At 47.1% G+C, this 20,412-nt stretch overlaps 1 protein-coding gene across 1 annotated transcript; it reads right to left on the bottom strand.

Moving 5' to 3' along the window:
- Positions 1-2,360: 2,360 nt before the first annotated feature.
- On the bottom strand, positions 2,361-9,021 carry LOC135807058 (uncharacterized). The gene is made up of 4 exons (XM_065321141.1): positions 8,578-9,021; positions 6,038-6,107; positions 5,212-5,304; positions 2,361-4,438 (listed from the first exon to the last, which is right to left on the bottom strand). Exons 1-4 carry the CDS (start codon positions 8,578-8,580, stop codon positions 3,951-3,953), a joined length of 654 nt encoding a protein of 217 aa, XP_065177213.1. The 5' UTR covers positions 8,581-9,021; the 3' UTR covers positions 2,361-3,950.
- Positions 9,022-20,412: the final 11,391 nt, after the last annotated feature.

Raw genomic sequence — 20,412 nt, forward strand, 5'->3', positions numbered from 1 at the left:
ATTAGCCGGGGGAAGAGCAAGAGACAGAGTAACCTGCGAGCGGGTGATTGACGCTGTGTGTGTGGCATTGACTCTAGTCACAAAACAGTCTGTTAAGAGCGGGCTGCACACCTTATGTAATGATCTGTAAATAAGTACGAACAATTTGAATCTCAAACGTAAGGAGATAGAAGCTAGGTGGTATCTGGCTAGAATAGTAGAAATGTCACAGAACCTTGGATAACCAAAAACAGTTCTAACTGCACGGTTGCTGAGGCAAGTCAAGCGATCTTGTTGCCCAGCCTGCAGACTGTGATAAAAAGCATTGGAACCGTACTCCAGTTGAGCCTGTATGAACGCGCAGTAGAAGGTTCTCTTTGCATCAATTGTTAGACGGTCACGGATTCTACGAAACACAGCTAGCTTGTCGCCTACCTTTCGCTCAAGGGCACTGATGTGGTCAGCGAATGTCAGGTGCTGGTCAAAGGTCATACCAAGGTACTTGACGGTGGTCGCTGGTGGAATTGAGACATTGTCAATGGTTAGTCGGAGGGAGGAGCATACTTTTTTCGATCTGGAGTGGAACACAATGAACTGGGTCTTGCTGGCATTCAGGATTAGTCCTCGTTCACTGAGGAAGTCCCTGATACGACACACATCTCGGGCCAGTTCTTCGGTAGTTTGTTGTAGGTTGCGGCCTGCTAGGTACAGGGCGACATCGTCAGCGTACTGGCGCACCATGCTGGAAGATGCTGCCGAGGGCAATTTGCGTACAGATAGGTTAAAGAGCACAGGTCCGAGGGTGGATCCCTGAGGAACTCCCCTGTGAGCTTCGTACAGTTCACCTCTGGACGTACGTGTTACCACTCGCTGCCGCCTGCCTCGTAGGTAGCTCGCAAACCATTGCAGGGCGCTATCTCCGACGCCGATCTCAAAAAGCTCCTGCAGGAGCATGTTGTGATTGACCGTGTCAAATGCTTTCGACATATCAAGAAACGCTGCCACCACAAATTTACCGGCATCCAGACTTTGCTGCCAGTCATTCGCCACCAAGGCTAGCAAGTCATCGCAGGAGTGTTGTCTTCTGTAGGCGAACTGTTCAGGCGGCAGTGCTTGGTTTGCTTGTGGAGCGTCACGCACGAATTCCATTAGCTGGTACATATGTCACAGTGAGACTACTATGTGTTATACTCCGAGCAAAAATTTCATGGCTCTGCGATGACCAGAAGCGCCATATCAAGCAGGTGAGTTTTTGACGTGTTCCTTCGCACTCCGACTTGAGTTTTACGACTTTCGAAAAATCAACTTCTTGTCGCAGGTAAACAGCGGCTCGCCTCTCGCCAATAAAGCACCCCATACCAATCAAAACTAATGGAAGCACACACAAGGCTTATTGTTACTCTGTACTGGCCGTCGTGGAGCGATAGCAATTACCTAATTTCAGACCCAGAGTGAATTTGACGTGCCCTCTAAAACGTGTCCGGTTTGGAGCCACCTCTGATTTGAACTTTTTTGAAGCGAAAAATTGGGCAACTTGGAGGCAATGGGTCAACACAAAGGAGTGGCTCAGTTCGATTGACTCTGGCCCCAGAGCAAACTTCAACATGCCAGTTTCCTTCCACAAACATAGTTCGAGTGAAAAATCAACGCTGATGATCGGTTTGGGTCTATACAAATTTGGCTGTCAAAACGTCCCGGTATCGAGCCGTCTCCTTTACAGTGTACATGAGTCTCCCCATAGACTGAGGAAACACTGTGCTGATGTTGGGATAGCAGAGGCAGTGAATGAGGGAGCAGCCAGTACCATAATTTTTACCATAGTCCATGCATACAACTAGGTGTCACGTTAACACTTTCAACTCTTTACTTAAAACAGCAGATGCATGATGAAAGTCTGACAACTTCACACACGACAAGGCGCACACGACGTCACGTGTTGCATGGCTCTAGGCGACTACCTTTGCCCATCACGGTGTGTGCATCACAGAAAAAGATTCGCCTATGGGGCTATGGAACATAATACTAATAATCTCCCCCTCATCCCCCACACACATACCCCCCCCCCCCTTTCCTGGAAGCTGGACACGTAACGTGGAGTGTTTGCCTCCAGGGAGTCACCAATAATGTCACTTCACAGCGTCTGGAGTCGTCATAAATAAATATCTGTCTCACACTTTGGCATTATACTAAGGCGAGAAACAAAGAGACAACTTTTGATGATGTTTCCAGCACACAGAGATACTGGGGCACTATACTGGGGCACTAGCCACTCATTGGTTAGTGTACAACTACTGTAACACGCCTTGAACAGTCAGACGGGCAATTTCCTCACTTCCCGCCAATTCATGCTTGGCCCCCACCATTATTATGATAGCTCCCTGTTTCCAGAAAATTGAGAGTAGAAAGTTGTACCTAAAAAACGAATAGAAGAGGCTGATGTGGTGGTATTGTCCTGCAGCTCAGCTGACAGCTCAACTGCTCCTTTGCAAACAGAAGCGGTGCACGTGTGAAAAAAAAATGGATGCAGAAAATGAGAATGAAGAGAAACTTGCGAAGGGCACATCAGGTATTCACGATAGTACTAAAATTTGATTTTGCTACTTAAACCTAGTGGTAGTAGTAACATTGATGAAAACAACATGTAGGGAAACAATATATCTGCCAAATAGGAATGGAATGCGACGTGCTCACTTCCGTGTGTGTTTGTGTGTGTGTGTGTGCGCGCGCACAGTGTGCGTGTGCGTGTGTGTGTGTGTGTGTGTGTGTGTGTGTGTGTGTGTGTGTGTGTGTGTGTGTACAACAAGTGTGTGTGTGTGTGTGTGTGCGTGTGTATGTATGCATGTGGGTGAATGTGTGTGCGCATGTGCAGGTGCAGGCGTGTGCGGACAGCATAGTAATAGTAGTATCAGTGTCTATATCAGAGTAACCAGGCCACAGCTAGGGCACATGCACAGCCAGGCCACAGCCAGGGCACATGCACAGCCAGTCCACAACCAGGCCACAGCCAGGCCACACAGCCATGCCACAACCATGCCACAACCAGGCCATAGCCAGGCCACAGCCAGGCCACAACCAGGCCACAACCAGGCCACAGCCAGGGCAAACGCACAACCAGGCCACAGCCAGGCCACAGCCAGGGCAAATGCACAACCAGGCCACAGCCAGGTCACAGCCAGTCCACAACCAGGCCACAACCAGGTCACAGCCAGGCCACAGCCAGGCCAGTACAGGACATAGCAAGTCCGCAGAGCAGGCCACTAGTTAAGCAGTTTGAATGAATGGTCTGAGCGGAGGCAGAAGCATGTTGCTACAAGTGGCGTACCTCGGGATCATGCACACAAGATCTACATTCCTGTCGTTTACCCGTCAACTTGATAGTAGTATACCCCTGCTGCCTGTACAGTGCAGTTTGTGCATGTTGCTTGCAGTAGCGCATTGCCGACGTACCACATATATCAGCGGAATGATCAAACATGCTTACCCTTTCTCATTGAACATAGCCAGCGTCCGTTGCTGGGTCCAATTCCAGGGAAGTTGTGTAAGGTCGTGATCACCACCACCGCGACGACCACCAATGCCACCACCGACACAGCCACGGCAATCAAAACCGCCACCGCCACTACCACCAACATCATCATCATTGTCATGCGCATGCTTGGATTCGCCCCGGGTTTTTTTTTCTCGCAGTAGACACACTTGCTGCATTGGATCTCCTGCTGGCTGTGCATGCTGTGCAGCAGGAGCCTGGACAGCAGATGGCGACTGTGTGAGCACTGGCTACCTCTTGGTTTGGCAACTGCTTGAGAGATAGCCCAGAGATTCTCAACAGTAGACTCTCGGCGCAGCTTCACCGAAAAAAGCGTTAACGATGCAAGCTTGCTCACCAAATGTCATGCGCCATGCCCAGTGGCACAATCCTAGCACAGTCCTGGGACGGATTCTGTGGCTTGCTTGGTTCAGCCACTGCAGCTTTAATAAATACTGTAGCTCTTTTCGGCCAGAGATGGCCCGTCCGGATCAATGATGTAGAGAATGGGCAGACTTTGAGTGACTGTGGCATCACGGCATGTGAATGCAAAGTCCGTGCTGCCGTACGATGAGCCAGTAGAAATGCTCCACGGCTGTGAGCTAATGGGACCCGAGTAGACCTGGCTGGACGGCACTGCTGCTTCCCGGGAGTGCGACGGGCAGCGCGGTCGTTTCTCCGCCTGGGCACGGCAAGCTTCGCATGGTCGCTCGTCCTCCTGCGCCTCGGGTATTGGCTGCAGTATCCTTGTGCGCTCGTTGCGCTGCGTGCTCGCCTTGCCTGAGCAGTACCATTCACAGGCGTCGTTATGCGCAACCATGGCAACTTTGGCGCGTTGCGCACGCCGACCGAGCACAATGGCTGCTAGCAATATGGTGATGGCGCCGAAAACACTGCCAGGAACAATTAGATTGCCTCCGTTGCTCACTTCAACTGCAATGATCACGGCAAATGAAACAGAAAAGCAGGCAGAGAGAAGTGCATGTAAGCGACGTTCATGGCTATAACCAGACCGCCCGAGAGTAAGGCACACACATACACACACAAACACACACACTCACACACACACACACTCACACATACTCGCGCACACACACGCACACACACACACACACACACACACACACACACACACACACACACACACACACACACACACACACTCGCACACACACAGATGCATTATTATTCATGCAGATTTTCAAATTGGCATGCATTTAAAGAAGAGCCAGTCAGATGGACAGACAAATGGACAAACCGACATTCAGGGAGATAGACACGGGCAGACAAACAGACAAATAGACATACAGGCTTTGGAAAGACAAACGCAAAGGCAACAAACAGACAGACAGAAATGTGCGCGCATGCAGTGGCAGTAGCACCGCCAGCAGCAATAACAGTAGGAGTAGCAGCTGCAACATTGCGACTTTGGCGGTAATTCGTAAAGAAGAGGGAAATGGACTGTTTTTTTAATGTGTTTACCGAGCACGACCCGTTCTCACCAGGTTCCTGTGCACGCCCTTTTAAGGCATCATAGGTCATCACTGCAGGTCATCACTGCAGGTCATCACTGCAGGTCAGCACAATCGTCAGCACAGGTCACTGCAGGCCAGCAGTGCAGGTGTCAGCAGTGTAGGTGTCAGCACAAGTCACTGTAGAGCAGCAGTGCAGGTGTCAGCACAACGTAAATCACTGCGTTCACTTACCAAAGGGCGGTATGTTTGTCTGGTTGGTCGTCGTAGACGTGTTACTGCTGGCACTGCCCGGGGTGTTACCTGGATGGATACCTGGAATGAACACTGTTAACAGAGGAATCAACAACCACACACACGTACCACAAGCACCACGCGAGTTCAGCGAAATCACTGAATGCAAGGCTATAAGCTACATTGATGCGCTCCGTCCAGTGTCTAACAGAGATAAAGGAACAAGATGGTCAACGGGGCAGCACACATCGCTTACTTTAAGTCAGTGTGGCACTAAAAATATGCGGTAATCGATACTCATCTCCCAAGACTTTGCTTTCTTTTGCATACGGACACATGCAGACTTGTAAATTTTCTGCACCTTACATCGGGTGGGTCCCTACACTACGGAAATGCAGGGACAAGGAGAACGGGATAGAGATAGAGAGAGAGAGAGAGTCAGAACAAGAGAGTGAGCGAGAGATAGAGAAAGATAGAGAGAGAGAGACAGAGACAGAGACAGAGACAGAGACAGAGAGAGAGAGAGAGAGAGAGAGAGAGAGAGAGAGAGAGAGAGAGAGAGAGAGAGAGAGAGAGAGAGACAGAGAGATAGAGAGAGAGAGACAGAGAGAAACAGAGAAAGAGAGAGAGAGAGACAGACAGAGAGAGACAGAGAAAGAGTTAGAAAAATAGAGAGAGAGTCAGTGGCAAGTTGAGATGTAGGCAGGCAGAGGCATAGACAGACAGAGAGACAAATGCGGACAGTATGGACATAGAGGGATGTGTTGGATCTGTAGCACAGTTGGACAACAGCATTGGCCTGTGAAATTTAGTCTCATGGACATACCATTTGAAGAACTGGCTCCTATACAGAGAAGACCCAGTGACAGTAGGAACGATATGATCAACTGGCCAACCTGGTGCAAACAACAGAACGCACAGATCAATGCTTTTTCAATGCACACCCAGGCGTGTTTAGATGAAAAAATGACAACAGCCCTTCATTAACCCATGTAGTATTAAAATACAAACGCCACATGGAAATGGCTACTATCAAGAGTACATGAAAACCAGAGTGTGCAGCTGGGATGGGTTGCCGTCACTGCTGAATTCCGTGATTACAGCCTTTTCAGCGATGTAGTGCGCACAAGCAGGATTCAAGCAGGTCTCTTTCTCCACAGCCCCAGATCAGTTGTACGCAATACGCCATGTCCTGCCTCGCCGCGCCGTGACAGACAACCATAGTAGAAAAAGCCCCAAGCTGCACACTCTGGTTGTGATGTGATCTTGCTACTATAAACTCTCATGGATTGTTGTAAGTGCAATGATGGAATTTGATGTCAAGATTGCCAAAGAAACTTGGCCAAAGCTAGTTCTCTCGACTCTGAAAGTTCACACCTTGAGTGTGTTCAAATTCTCTATAGCTTCTTGGAGAAGCGTATCCTGCAAGTTGAAGAAACTGGAATAATTCCGGAATTCGGAATATGAAGTGCCAAAGGGCCAGAGCGACAGAAACGCAGTACGCACTGGGCGTTGCAAAAAAAGGAAAGAAGAACAGACACACCATACACTCATGATCAACATGTGGCTTTTCGCTTTAGTTCGCATGCCCTGACCACAAAACAGCCACTTTGTGGGAGAACCAATCATCCAAACTAACTCCTTCTACTCTAGGCCACAGCACAGTCACGCTCCCAGGCCACCAGGACAGGCAGATTGGTTCAAACTGAAGGATTGAAGATTACAAGAATGGAATGAAGGTAAACATGGTAACGGAACAACAAAGCTGAAAGGAAAAACAACTACAGAATCATCACCATGATTGCTCAAACTCGTGTCTCTTGACAACTCTCAAAACTACCTGCGCATCAAGAATACTTGACAAAATGGCGATCGCAGTTCAAGCCATTCCTGGTTGCGAAAGCAACTACATAATTCAAACTATGTATGGCGATCGCAGTTCAAGCCATTCCTGGTTGCGAAAGCAACATAATTCAAACTATGTAAACATGTGCGAGCACAAAGAATCTAGCAAATAAAGTTTCACCCACTCCGCACTGATTCGGAGCGCTGGGTCAAGAACTCAACATCTGCTTGTAACGTTAGCTCAGCGGCAGGCGTACCTTTGTGCAGCTGGGGTTCAAAGTTGGACCATGCAGTGGATCCTAGTAGTACAAGTCAGTATTGGCAAGGCGAACCTCGACCTCGATTTTCTAGAGCACGTACATTTACCCTCAAGATTCTGCCCGACCGAAATACTACAACAGATCGACATCATTACACTAGGGCCCGACAGAGACATCCCCTAAATCGAAGAGAGATAGCTAGAATGAGTGCGTTTGCATGTGTGTGTGTGTGTGTGTGTGTGTGTGTGTGTGTGTGTGTGTGTGTGTGTGTGTGTGTGTATGTGTATTATACGGACTCAGTAGAGGTGTTTTAGTCCAATGTGGGACGTGGGATAAGCTGTCACAGAGATCAATCCCATACTCCCTTCCGTGCCAGTGGTAACTGAGTGCAGGTTCAGTCCGGCATTGCGTCATACCTGTAGTTATGGAGCAAGAAGGGATCGAGTTTGTGTATGTGTGTGTGTGCGTGCGTGTGTGTCTGTGTATGTGTGTGTGTGTGTGTGTGTGTGTGTGTGTGTGTGTGTGTGTGTGTGAGGCCAACAGTGCCTGAGGTGGGGTATTCACCGACAGGAGACTTGGTCGGATAGTTACGATGCCGACACTCTCCTCGTCGCCCCCACCTCGGAGTCCTTCGCGAGGCTTTGCAAGCCCGCGAGTGGAGCAAACTACCGCACGAAGACGACGACTTGGAACGACTCTGAGCGTTGGCTCATGGAATGTTCGCTCTGTTGTGGAGAGTGATGGACCACTTCTAGCGGCAGCCGTGAGAGGAATCGTTTCCGATGATAAGCCAGATCCATAGCTGCTGGAGATGGCTCTCTCGAACATGGTCCCGCTCGTCGTTCTATATTGTCGGCCCCGTAAGGGGACACGTGCCCGTAATGGCAGTGTTTACCAGGACCAGGTGTGTGTATGTATGTGTGTGTGTGTGTGTGTGTGTGTGTGTGTGTGTGTGTGTGTGTGTGTGTGTGTGTGTGTGTGTGTGTGTGTGTGTGTGTGTGTGTGTGTGTGTGTGTGTGTGTGTGTGTGTGTGTGTGTGTGTGTGTGTGTGTGTGTGTGTGTGTGTGTGTGTGTGTGTGTGTGTGTGTGTGTGTGTGTGTGTGTGTGTGTGTGTGTGTGTGTGTGTGTGTGTGTGTGTGTGTGTGTGTGTGTGTGTGTGTGTGTGTGTGTGTGTGTGGGTGTGTAGGAGGGTGGCGTGGGGCGGTCGGGGGAGGTGGGTGGCGGGGCATACAGTTAAGAATCTTCACAAGAAATTACTCACCATTGTAGTTTGAAGCAAGCAGATCCACCGTGTCACCTATGGGTGAAGGCTTTCTGCTCCAGAGGTCCAGCAATACACTTGCGCGTTCTATGATAATAATTAGATGTTTGCTAGTCCTTTGATATTCTAGAGCTAAAATAGTAAAATTGATGTTTCCTGGCTAGAGGTTCGACAAGCCGCCGATTTGGCTCAACATCGATTGAAGACGCCGACAGAGCAGGGGCTGATCAATGTCGATTGCAATATGAACAACTAACTAATGATACGAAACCTGCCAGAGGTCCGGCAAGACTATTTTCAGCCTTTTGACCGACCGGTCTGCACTCCCCCCGTACCGTGGACCCCGCTTTGCAGTCAGAAACATTTGGCTCAAAAATTGGGAGGCTTTCCGAGCTACTGCAACTAACTGTTACTTACTTTTGTAGTATCAGTGCAGTAGTTGAAGATGGAGTGGCCAGGAAAAAAATAGTGGGATGCAGCCATATGCACGCATGCATACGACATGGTTTCGATTCGGCGCCATATGCGCCATGGCATGGGACGGGGGCATTGCCATTGGCACCCGGCTGGGTACTGATTGTACCGGTACTACAGGACAGCGCTGGCAACTGAAATCCGACCCCCTGAGCGGTGCGCTCACATCGCAAAGAATGTGAACCCACCGCTCAGGTGCTCGGATTTCAGTTGCCAGCACTGTACTATTATAGTCAAGCTACAAGTACTGTAGCCAGTGTAGGCACAGACAGATCCTGCCGGCAATTCTTTCGGCAAAATATCGAAGAATTGAAAGAGCGGAAGTTGCCGGAAAATCGGAGCAAAATATCGAGACAGTGTTGGGTAAAATCGATGCCTGATATTGTACAATCATGTACTGTACTTGGATTTCCTTGTTTCTTACTCGTTCAGCATGATGCACTGCCCAGGAAGAGATAATGTCACCGAAGTATCACTGGGATTCACTGCGGATCGACATGATTAGGACACATGCGTGGATATCCGTGTTGAGAAACCGACTGGAAAAAATAAACGTTTTTCCGGAGCAAACTGGAGCAAAATGTCGAGTTCTTACATGACACGTGATCGTTGCCGGGGCCATGGCCAATAGGCGATCTTCCCGCCACGGGCATAATGAGGCCATCAGGACCGTTTAACGTCATTTCGGGAATGTCAGGACCGTTTGACGTCTATTCGGGAATAATGTTTCGACCTTTCGTCTTTCGACCTTCCCTAATATTAAAGGGGAAGTATACCCTAAAATCAAATTTTTCACCAGTTGTAGTCTTCGTGGTGCTGAGTCGAATGGTCTTGGTCCGAGGAAGCTGAGACGCTCCCTTCCTCCTCTATTCCCAATCGAACTCGCGCACTTCCACCGAAACTGGGTGACTGCGCCCTACTAGATAGGGATTTGTAAGGAAAAAGTCACTAAAAACGCCGTTTCGTTCTTATAAAAGCACGGATGACCGCGATTGGTCCATATGTTATTATTATTATTATTATTATTCTTTTATTCCACGATGGCGTGACGCCAATAAGGATGATTAATAAGTGCGATAGAACTGGTACTAGCCAGAAACAGCTAGATGGAAGTTAACCGGGAGGCAAGAAGCAATGGATCTTGAAAAACAAGCGGGGGCAATAACGTTAGCAGGGGTGATCGAGATAGTTAAGTACACGTTCGAGATATCAGAAACCAGGGGGATGCGCGGAGCAGGAGCAGGTACTGCTCAAAAGAAGACTGGATGCATTGTTTCGGAAAGAATTTCTACGAGGTTGGGTTGTGATGTCGATAGGGAGTGAGTTGTAGAGGGAGGGCACTGTTGATGGGGGAATCTCGGTGCCTGTTCGTGTGTGCGTGTCCGATGGAGTAGGTCCTTGTCTGTCGAAGGGTGTATGGTTGGTGTTGACGTTGTGGTGCAAGATGTGGTTGTTGCAGGTGTGGTGGGGAGGTTTGGTGGTGGATGTCCCATGCTAGTAGGGCTTGTTTAACAAGGAGTCGTGAGCTAAGGGTGGGGAGCTTTGCGTGATGGAGGAGGGAGCTGTGGTGAACTGGTGCAAAGAGGGGAATCCGAAGGCAGATGCGTATAGCACGGCGTTGAATTCTCTCCAGTGTGTCCCGCTGATGCTGTGTGGTGTTGGAGAGGGCAAGGCTGCCATATTCGAGAACGGGTCGGATGTAGGTTGTGTATATTAACAATAGGGTGGAAGCGTTCATTGTGCCACGTGTCTTGTGGAGTTGGTGTAGTAGTTTTTTGGCTTTGTTGGTGGTTTCTATGATGTGTTGGGTCCATCGCAAATCGTCTTGGAGTGTAACACCAAGGTGCCTATGTTGGTGGACCTGCTGCAGCCGAGTCGAGTGGAGCGTGATGTGGATGGTGTGTTGGGGTTGGAAGGAAAGCACGACGGTTTTCGTGGTGTTGACGAGGAGATGCCAATCCTTCAACCATCGTCCTGCTGCGTCCACGGCACGTTGGAGGAATGCAGCTGACAAATCCCTCGTGTAATGCGTCGCGATGAGTGCCGTGTCATCGGCGAACTGGCTGCATTTAGTGTGAGAGTTTGTACATGCTGGGGGGAGGTCGATCGTGTACACCAGGAAAAGAAGAGGCCCCAGGACAGAGCCCTGGGGTACTCCAGCTGGAATGGATTTCCATGATGACAAAGCGGAGCCAACCTTGACGCGTTGTCGGCGGCGAGTCAGGTAGCTTGTGAGCCAGGTAAGGGCAATGCCACGGACACCAAGGTGCTCGTAGTGTCGACTGGTTTTGGTCCGAAAAGGCTGCGATGCAGCATTCGGCCCTTATTCGCAATCGAACGCGGTTGAGTAAGCGGTCACGTGCTCATTTACAGCCTTTTGGGCCCGTTTATGTCACTCGAGTTGAACCTTTGAACCAGGGAGTCGTAAAAGCCCCTTACGACTCCCTACTTTGAACCTTTGAGTTGAATATTGATGTGAAAAATGCACTCTGCGGGCACGTGACCGCTCACTCAACCGTGTTCGATTGGGAATAAGGGCCGAACGCTGCATCGCAGCCTTTTCGGACCAAAACCAGTCGACTCAGCGGCCACAAGACTGCGACATATGGACCAATCGCGGTCATCCGTGCTTTTATAAGAAAGAAACGGCGTTTTTAGTGACTTTTTCCATACAAATCCCTATCTAGTAGGGCGCAATCACCCAGTTTCGGTGGAAGTGCGCGAGTTCGATTGGGAATAAAGGAGGAAGGGAGCGTCTCAGTAGGCCTTGGCGGATAATGCTCGAAAAGGTGGCAGATTCTGCTTTTTTGCACCGAAATTGGCAGAACCATACAAACCTTATGGCGGGCAATTCCTTGAATTCTGCTCCATTTCTTTATCCACATACCAAACATGCATGAAACTTACCAGAAAAAGTACCGAATTCTGCCAATTTTTCTGCCGGCATTATCCGCCAAGCCCTATGTCTCAGCGTCCTCGGACCAAAACCATTCGACTCAGCACCACGAAGACTACAACTGGTGAAAATTTGATTTTAGGGTATACTTCCCCTTTAACCCTAGGACGGCCACCACTTTCAGTACTCCTAGAACGGCCAAACGGTGTCATTTGACACCTGCATACATTTCCATGTCTAAGACCTATGATGTAGGTTATTATAGTTTTTGTTTTCAGTGCTGGCTATCACTAGCAGCATTTATGATGTACTCAACACTTTAGGATTCACCCAGACACTATTGTTGGCTATACACAACTAAAATACAATGTACGCGTATCGGCAATTGCGAAGGATGAACTCAATTACTGGCAAAACTTCAATTACTTGCATAGGAATTTCTTATAATCACAGAGTTACAATAACAAGCAATGTGGCAACGTCACTGGACATGAGGAACTGCTTTTCGGGAATATGTGCTTTGGCATAATCGGATTACTCGACCGTCACGATGAATGACACACAGCAACAAGTACAAACATAGACTGACTATGAGCATCATTTTTTCACCAAGCTGACACATATGCTGCTAGAGATGGTTTCAAGATTAGGCTAGTAAGTTCTAACGATTGAATTTTAGACTCTTTCAAAGAGGTATACCCTTCTCTTCTCCTTGGCTGGCACTTAGCAACCAGATGCCATGACTATCTACAAGCTTATTGACCAGTGCAGGAATGAGCGTTTTCTGGACATAGCCAGCAATCGCATGTCATCACGTACATTGAAAATCAACATAATTTTGCGAATCGACCTTTTTTTCAGGATCACTTTTCAACGAGGACGAAGCAAAGTCGTCGGAACGAAGCCTAGAGGAAGAAAATCACCCTCTCCACTTCACCATCACGATACTGACATAGATACGAGATGAAACAACAAAAATAATCCACAAGAAAACTGTACGGCCATCATCGCGCTGACTTTGGTCTGACTTTGGTCTGAGAATTTCTATCACGATCAAAAATGTACGAGGAGCACTCAAAAATAAGCCACAGACGTACCTTTATCGCTCTCTACTCCTTTTTCAAGGCACAAAAGTCGACTCTCCACTTTCAAACCAGGAACCAGACATACCAGTGGTCCTTTTCAGCTGCTCCACGAGCGCAGGAAATGTTCACCAAGGGGCGCAGAGCAGCATCCATTCCAGAAAAAGAGCTAAAATACGAGTGAGACTGCATGACTGAGTACATGAGTACATGTATGAGTACATGCAGAAAATAGTCAATTTCAGCGTTTCTGTTCCAAACAGCAACTAGCTTCGACTAGAAACAAAGATTACACCAAAGGATCAAACAACAACCATTTTCTGCAGTTTTTTTGCAGATGGCTTCCTTGTGCTTGGCCCAGCACGCCAAAAATCACACCTCGGAGGAGTACAAAAAATACAACTCTCAGATGTCCTCGATTGCTGGCCATGTGTGCATGAACTAGCAAAGGTCTGGGATATTGTGAAGGCGTTGATGCATGTCACATCTATTCATTTATGTAACCGCCTTGCAGGGGGACATCTTCTGGAATAGTTTTTGTTGAGTAGATCCAATACATTCCATCGAAACGGTCAAGGACATATCTCGTCTTTTGCTAGAATTGGACGATTTGGGGCTTCCTACTCTCACCATGTAAAACATATGGCTCTAAGTGGTCTACACTAGGCGGACCATTGATAATTCTTGCTACTTCTACCTTCTACGTCTACCATCTTTGCATCCTACAATGTAATCTTGAAAAACAAAATTCAATCCGCGATTATTGGCAATGAAGTTAGATGGTAGTTCACTTCAATTTACCAACGTGGTTCATAGTGGAACTCTTTATTCTCCAACAGTTTCTTGACCAGTAATGCACTGATGATGAAGTTATCAGTTATTACTTAGCAATCACCTTCTGCAGCATCCGGGGCCAATAAAGAGAGAGGAGGCATCCCAGCGGCTGCCTTCCCGTTTAGCCTGAAGCGGGGGAGGAAGAGGTTTGGTTCAAGAGCCTTATTAGCTCGTCAAGTAGTTTGAAAGGATTATCTACACAGCACCATCCTTGCGATAATGCGGTGTACCATCTCCAGGTTGCAGAGTTGCGATTCCTCTTCCTCAACACTATCCATTTCGGGGTCTCCACCACTCCTGCCACTGTTTCTGACACTGTTTCTGACAATTCCTTGTCTGGACTATCCCGCAATGCTCGTCCGCTTTCTGGAGGCTCGTAAACCTCAACACATTCTGAATCCACAGGTGGTACCCAGGTGTTGTGACCGTACGATTCACCCTCATATGACAGAACAGATCCACCACTGCCAATGATCACTACACTTGAACAGGCAGCAAATGAAGATAAAGTGGGCAATTTCGCTTTCATGGTCATCAGATTCATGCATGGTGATAGGCTACATCCGTTCTAGTATTTCCTTGGCCGTCAGACCGCGATGACTCCTCCGGGGCAATTTACAGGAAAATCAAAGGGAATGAGCAGTACCAAGGACTGAAGAGTGTTTGTGTAATCTGTGCACTAATGGTTACCCGCCCCAAATTCGCGATTCTCGCCCGACGGTTGTATGTTGATCATATATTTCGTCCTGTATTCAGCAATTTTCCTGCCCATGCACCTTTCTTTTGTCTGGTTGGCATACGAGCAACTCGATATGGCCGACAAATTCGAAATGTGTTCATATTGTTTCCATCTAGCTGCAATAATGACTTTTTGTAGTGCAGGTGTCAAATGACACTGGTTGGCCGTTCTAGGTATACATACTCGCCATCATGGTACTTCATCAATTACGAATCAAAGGTTTATGGCAGACGAAGGAGGAAGCAAAATTAAGAATAGTCACAAGATTTGAGCTTATTCTGATTAGCCATATTTCGGTAATTCCAAAAGTTTGACTCGCGCGGTGTCAAATGACACTGTTGGCTGTTCTAGGGTTAAAGGGGAAGTTAAGGCAAAAATTAAAATTTCACCAGTTGTAGTCTTCGGGGTGCTGAGTCGAATGGTCTTGGTCCGAGAAAGCTGAGACGCTCCCTTCCTACTTGAATCCCAATCGAACTCGCGCACTTCCACCGAAACTGGGTGACTGCGCCCTACGAGATGGGGATTTGTATGCAAAATGTCACTAAAAGCGCCGTTTCGTTCTTATAAAAGCACCGATGACCGCGATTGGCCCATATGTTGTAGTCTTTTGGACGCTGAATCGACTGGTTTTGGTCCGAAAAGGCTGCGATGCAGCGTTCCTCCTTTATTCCCAATCGAACATGGTTGAACAAGCGGTCACATGCTCCTGCGTACACCAGTCAGCTGGTCACCGTGCCTGCAGGGTACAACTTACTAGCCTGTTTGACCTTTTTTGGGTGCAGTCCTGTCACTCGAGTTGAACTCGAGTTGAACCTTGGTGTGAAAGTTGTCGCCTGCTGGCGTGGTGACCAGGTGATTTGGGCACTCAGGAGCACGTGACCACTTGTTCAACCATGTTCGATTGGGAATAAAGGAGGAACGGTGCATCGCAGCCTTTTTGGACCAAAACCAGTCGACTCAGCGTCCAAAAGACTACAACATATGGGCCAATCGCGGTCATCCGTGCTTTTATAAGAACGAAACGGCGCTTTTAGTGACATTTTGCATACAAATCCCCATCTCGTTATTATTATTATTATAGTCTCTTTCCCTCAAAACCAGTTAATATTATTATTATTATTATTTTTTAAAAGAGGTCGGAGGCGGATAATACTTTAAAACGAAGGTAAGTTATGGGTCGCAAATATCCACGCAAACACACATCCAGTCATAATAAGGCACTTGTCATAAGTATCCGAACGTTTTCGGTCCCTTCTCATCAAGGATTATACAGGGAATGGCTCAAGCTGGAAAGACTAAAACTTATATAGCGTAAAGATAATTAGATAACAACACTCGTGACAAGGTGGGAAATTATCAAGTTTAGCACGACACAAAACTCGAAGGAAAATAATAATAGTGACAACAACATAGTGAGCAAATTAAGTTACATTGTTACCACCTCGACGAGGAGTAACACCAAACAATTGTAGCGACAACACATTTTCTTTCTGTACGCAAAGTTCAGGATCTAACTTACGGATATACAAAGCTTCTAACACAGCCAAATGTAACGCACTTCTACCACGTGACAATATTGAGAAAACATTATCACTGTACAACTCACGACAATTGGTACGGGCTGACAGATGTTGCTTGATTGACGAAGTGCGATTCCTAGCTCCATTGGGTGTTGTCTCCTCCAATTTCCCGTCATCTCGCCTCTTCGTGGCATCACCACTATCTGTCTCTTCGCGTTTCCGCGGCCTTCCACGTTTCTTGACACTAACCGTTGGGTGCGCGATACCCAGTGTCCTTTCCGTTACGTCTCCTCCATTGCGGATTTCTATTGAGCTTCTTGCTCCCACTTGTCCGGTGTCCGATATTGAGGTTAGTTTTCGCGGTCTACCACGTTTTCGAATATTGACTGTTGTTGTCACTTCCGTTGTCGTTGTACGTTCGTCCTCATCAGTCCGTATTTTCACTTGGCTTCTCGTCACCCTCTCCGACGCCGACAGATCCTTTGTCAGTTTCGGTGGTTTACGTGTGGGTCTTTCACCATCTTTTATGCTGTTCTCAGCTGGCCCGTGTCCTACACACGCAGAGGAGGACGGGCATGCAGTCACATCTTCACGGAAAGAGGAAGATCCACCGATGGACTGGACAGCACATTTTGGAGGACGACCACGGCGAGGACGACAATCGCGCGCATCAAGCGGAACACAACTTAACGGCACATGTTGACGAATGCGTGCGCCCAGGTGCTGAAGGGTTCTACCTACATACCGATCTTCACATTGTCGGCATTGAAAGAAATAGATAAGGTTACTTTTACTAAGGGTAGGTAGAACATCCTTCTTCACACTGAACGCACGCACTGTCCCAAATATGACGTACAGCTTGACGCACAGATATGATGGACATACGATACCACGAACATCCTTCTCCACGCGCGCAGAACCGGTGCCAACCCAGGGTAAACGGAGCACCACTGGGCAACGGTCAGGTCCAAATTGGATAGGCTTGTCTGTCACCGGTTTTTCGTTGATTAGCTTGGCCAGAAATTCCTTTGGATAGCCGTTGTTCGTAAATATTGATGTCAGTCTGTCTAATTCGTCCTGCAATAGATGAGGGGAACATATTCTATGTGCACGATAAACTAGCGCCTTCACAAGATGTCTCTTCGATTTCGTTGGAGTATAGCTCCCCCACGGAATGTAGAGGCCGGTGAACGTTGGCTTCCTATAGATAGTGGTGTCCAAACTCTTAGTGTTAATATTCCGTGATATTTGTACATCCAAGAAGGATAAGCTGCCGTTTTGTTCCGCTTCCGACGTGAATCTCAACGCCGGGTGGAGACTATTCAGAGTTAGTAGAAAAGTCCCACAGACATCCTCATCCTCATCGTGACAGTACACATCGTCTACAAAACGACAGTACATAGAGGGCCACAATGATGGACTAATGGACGCTTCACAGAACCCTACAAAGATATTAGCCAATACAGGACCAAGCGGCGAGCCCATGGCAACGCCATCTATTTGTTTATACATAACGTTGCCAAATGAAAACTCAACGCCCGACGTAACCATTAACATGAGTTTCACAAACTCCGTTTCGTTCAAAGACGGCGGAGTAATGGACTTATTGTGGTACAGTGTTGTTGCGCAGATGTCAATGGTCTCCCGTAGTGGCACGTTAGTAAATAAGCTCACCACGTCATACGAGCACATGAATCCGCTCGATTCAAAGCTTGCGTCCTTTAGCTTTTCTACAAACTCGAAAGTATCTTTGACGCAGTGGCTATTGTAGAGGTTGAGTACCGGTTGTAGCATGGCACATAGCCACTTGGATGTTTTAAATTGCGGTGACCCAGACATGCTGAGTATTGGTCGTAAGGGAATGTTCTTCTTGTGAATTTTTGGGAGCCCGTACATTCGTGGTCGTGTTGATCCCGTCGGCGCCAGATGGTCGTACTCATAATCAGAAATTTGATGTGTTTTTGAAAGAGACAATAGGTATTTGCTAAGTTTAGTGTCGATGTTTTCTGTATGGTCATATACATCGCACGGTCCGAGTCTGCAGAATTTTGTCTTATCCTCTAGTATGACCATCATCTTGGTTTGGTAGTCCTCCCTTGACATAATAACCGTTGCCCGACCCTTGTCCGGGCGGGAGATAATGATATCCGGATTTGTTCGGAGCTCCCTCATGACTTTGAGGTGCTCTCGTGGGAGTGAAAAAGACCGGGTGTCAGGAGAGGACTGCGCAAACCTGTGTGCCTCGGCAGCCAGAGACGCCCGGCAAGCCGCTGCTGTTTCGTCAGATTTTGCTGGTACCTTGGACAATTGCTGCTGGAGCAGCTCAAATTCCGCCAACATCTCCAATCGGTGGAGTTTAGGAGGAATGCCAAAATCTAAACCGCCACACAGCACGTCCTTTTGTAGTTGAGTCAAAGGGATATCGGCAAGATTAATAATAGTATCATAATTGTCGCTACATGTGCCGAATCGGTCCTTTCTCAAGGCAGACACAATCCAAACGTGTTTTGCATGGTGCCTAGATCGTTGTTTACAGTCACATTGCGATATTAGCCATGAAAATCTAACAAAATCGTAGGTATTGAGAAGTCTTCGTACTTTCTGATACGAAGACACAAACCTCGATCGTGCATTGTGAAGTTGGCTCTTTGCCTTGTTAAGATCATCCTGCAAAAGTACTTTCTCGATAGAGATAGAATCATAAAGCTTTAGTTTCTGCACTCGTTTTTGCAAATACTTAGGTGCAACAGAGTAGTGTAGGCAGTCACGGAGTAACCTGACACTGAATATAGCTGTATTGAGGCGACCACGGAGGGCAAGAACGTCATTCAATAGATCAATATGGGTGATTGGGAGGCGTTGTTTGAAGTAATTGAAACAGTGTCGTGACGATAAAAAGTATAAGAGGGCAACAGTCGCTGTTACGCGCATCAGCGTGGACAAAGACCGGCAAGGGGTCTGTACGTCCACCAGTGTAGCCTAGGTGTATTGCAGCTGGACAAGCGCGCAGCATGGGAGCTTCATGAACGCTGTAGAGCTCAAGGCCCTACTACTTACTATTGTTAATACTAGTGAGCAGTGTTGCGAGTCATGTATCGCGGAAACGCGAAGAGACAGATAGTGGTGATGCCACGAAGAGGCGAGATGACGGGAAATTGGAGGAGACAACACCCAATGGAGCTAGGAATCGCACTTCGTCAATCAAGCAACATCTGTCAGCCCGTACCAATTATCGTGAGTTGTACAGTGATAATGTTTTCTCAATATTGTCACGTGGTAGATGTGCGTTACATTTGGCTGTGTTAGAAGCTTTGTATATCCGTAAGTTAGATCCTGAACTTTGCGTACAGAAAGAAAATGTGTTGTCGCTACAATTGTTTGGTGTTACTCCTCGTCGAGGTGGTAACAATGTAACTTAATTTGCTCACTTTGTTGTTGTCACTATTATTATTTTCCTTCGAGTTTTGTGTCGTGCTAAACTTGATAATTTTCCACCTTGTCACGAGTGTTGTTATCTAATTATCTTTACGCTATATAAGTTTTAGTCTTTCCAGCTTGAGCCATTATTATTATTATTATTATTATTATTATTATTATTATTATTATTATTATTATTATTATTATTATTATTATTATTATTATTATTATTATTATTATTATTATTATTATTATTATTATTATTATTATTATTATTAACTGGTTTGAGGGAAAGAGACAAACGGGAAAAGTCTGAAGAAAAAATTGACTGTCACCACCAGGACTCGAACCAGGGACCCTCGCTTGTAGCCAGCGATGCTCTAACCACTGAGCTATGGTGTAGTCGTCATCCCAGCAGAGGCCGTTCAACATTTTCTTCAGACTTCGTAACTCACACTTCCTGTGAATCCACACAGGCGGGTGGGACGCAGCCCTCACTGTAACCCACACACTTCACGTACAAACTAGCACGCGGGGAGCCCCAAGTCATAAAATAGTAACTGGTTTGAGGGAAAGAGACAAACGGGAAAAGTCTGAAGAAAAAATTGACTGTCACCACCAGGACTCGAACCAGGGACCCTCGCTTGTAGCCAGCGATGCTCTAACCACTGAGCTATGGTGTAGTCGTCATCCCAGCAGAGGCCGTTCAACATTATTATTATTATTATTATTATTATTATTATTATTATTATTATTATTATTATTATTATTATTATTATTATTATTATTATTATTATTATTATTATTATTATTTCACAGGAAGTGTGAGTTACGAAGTCTGAAGAAAACATTGAACGGTCTCTGCTTGGATGA

This window comes from Sycon ciliatum, chromosome 1, assembly GCF_964019385.1.
Source record: "Sycon ciliatum chromosome 1, ocSycCili1.1, whole genome shotgun sequence".
In the NCBI taxonomy this organism is placed as follows: Eukaryota; Metazoa; Porifera; class Calcarea; order Leucosolenida; family Sycettidae; genus Sycon; species Sycon ciliatum.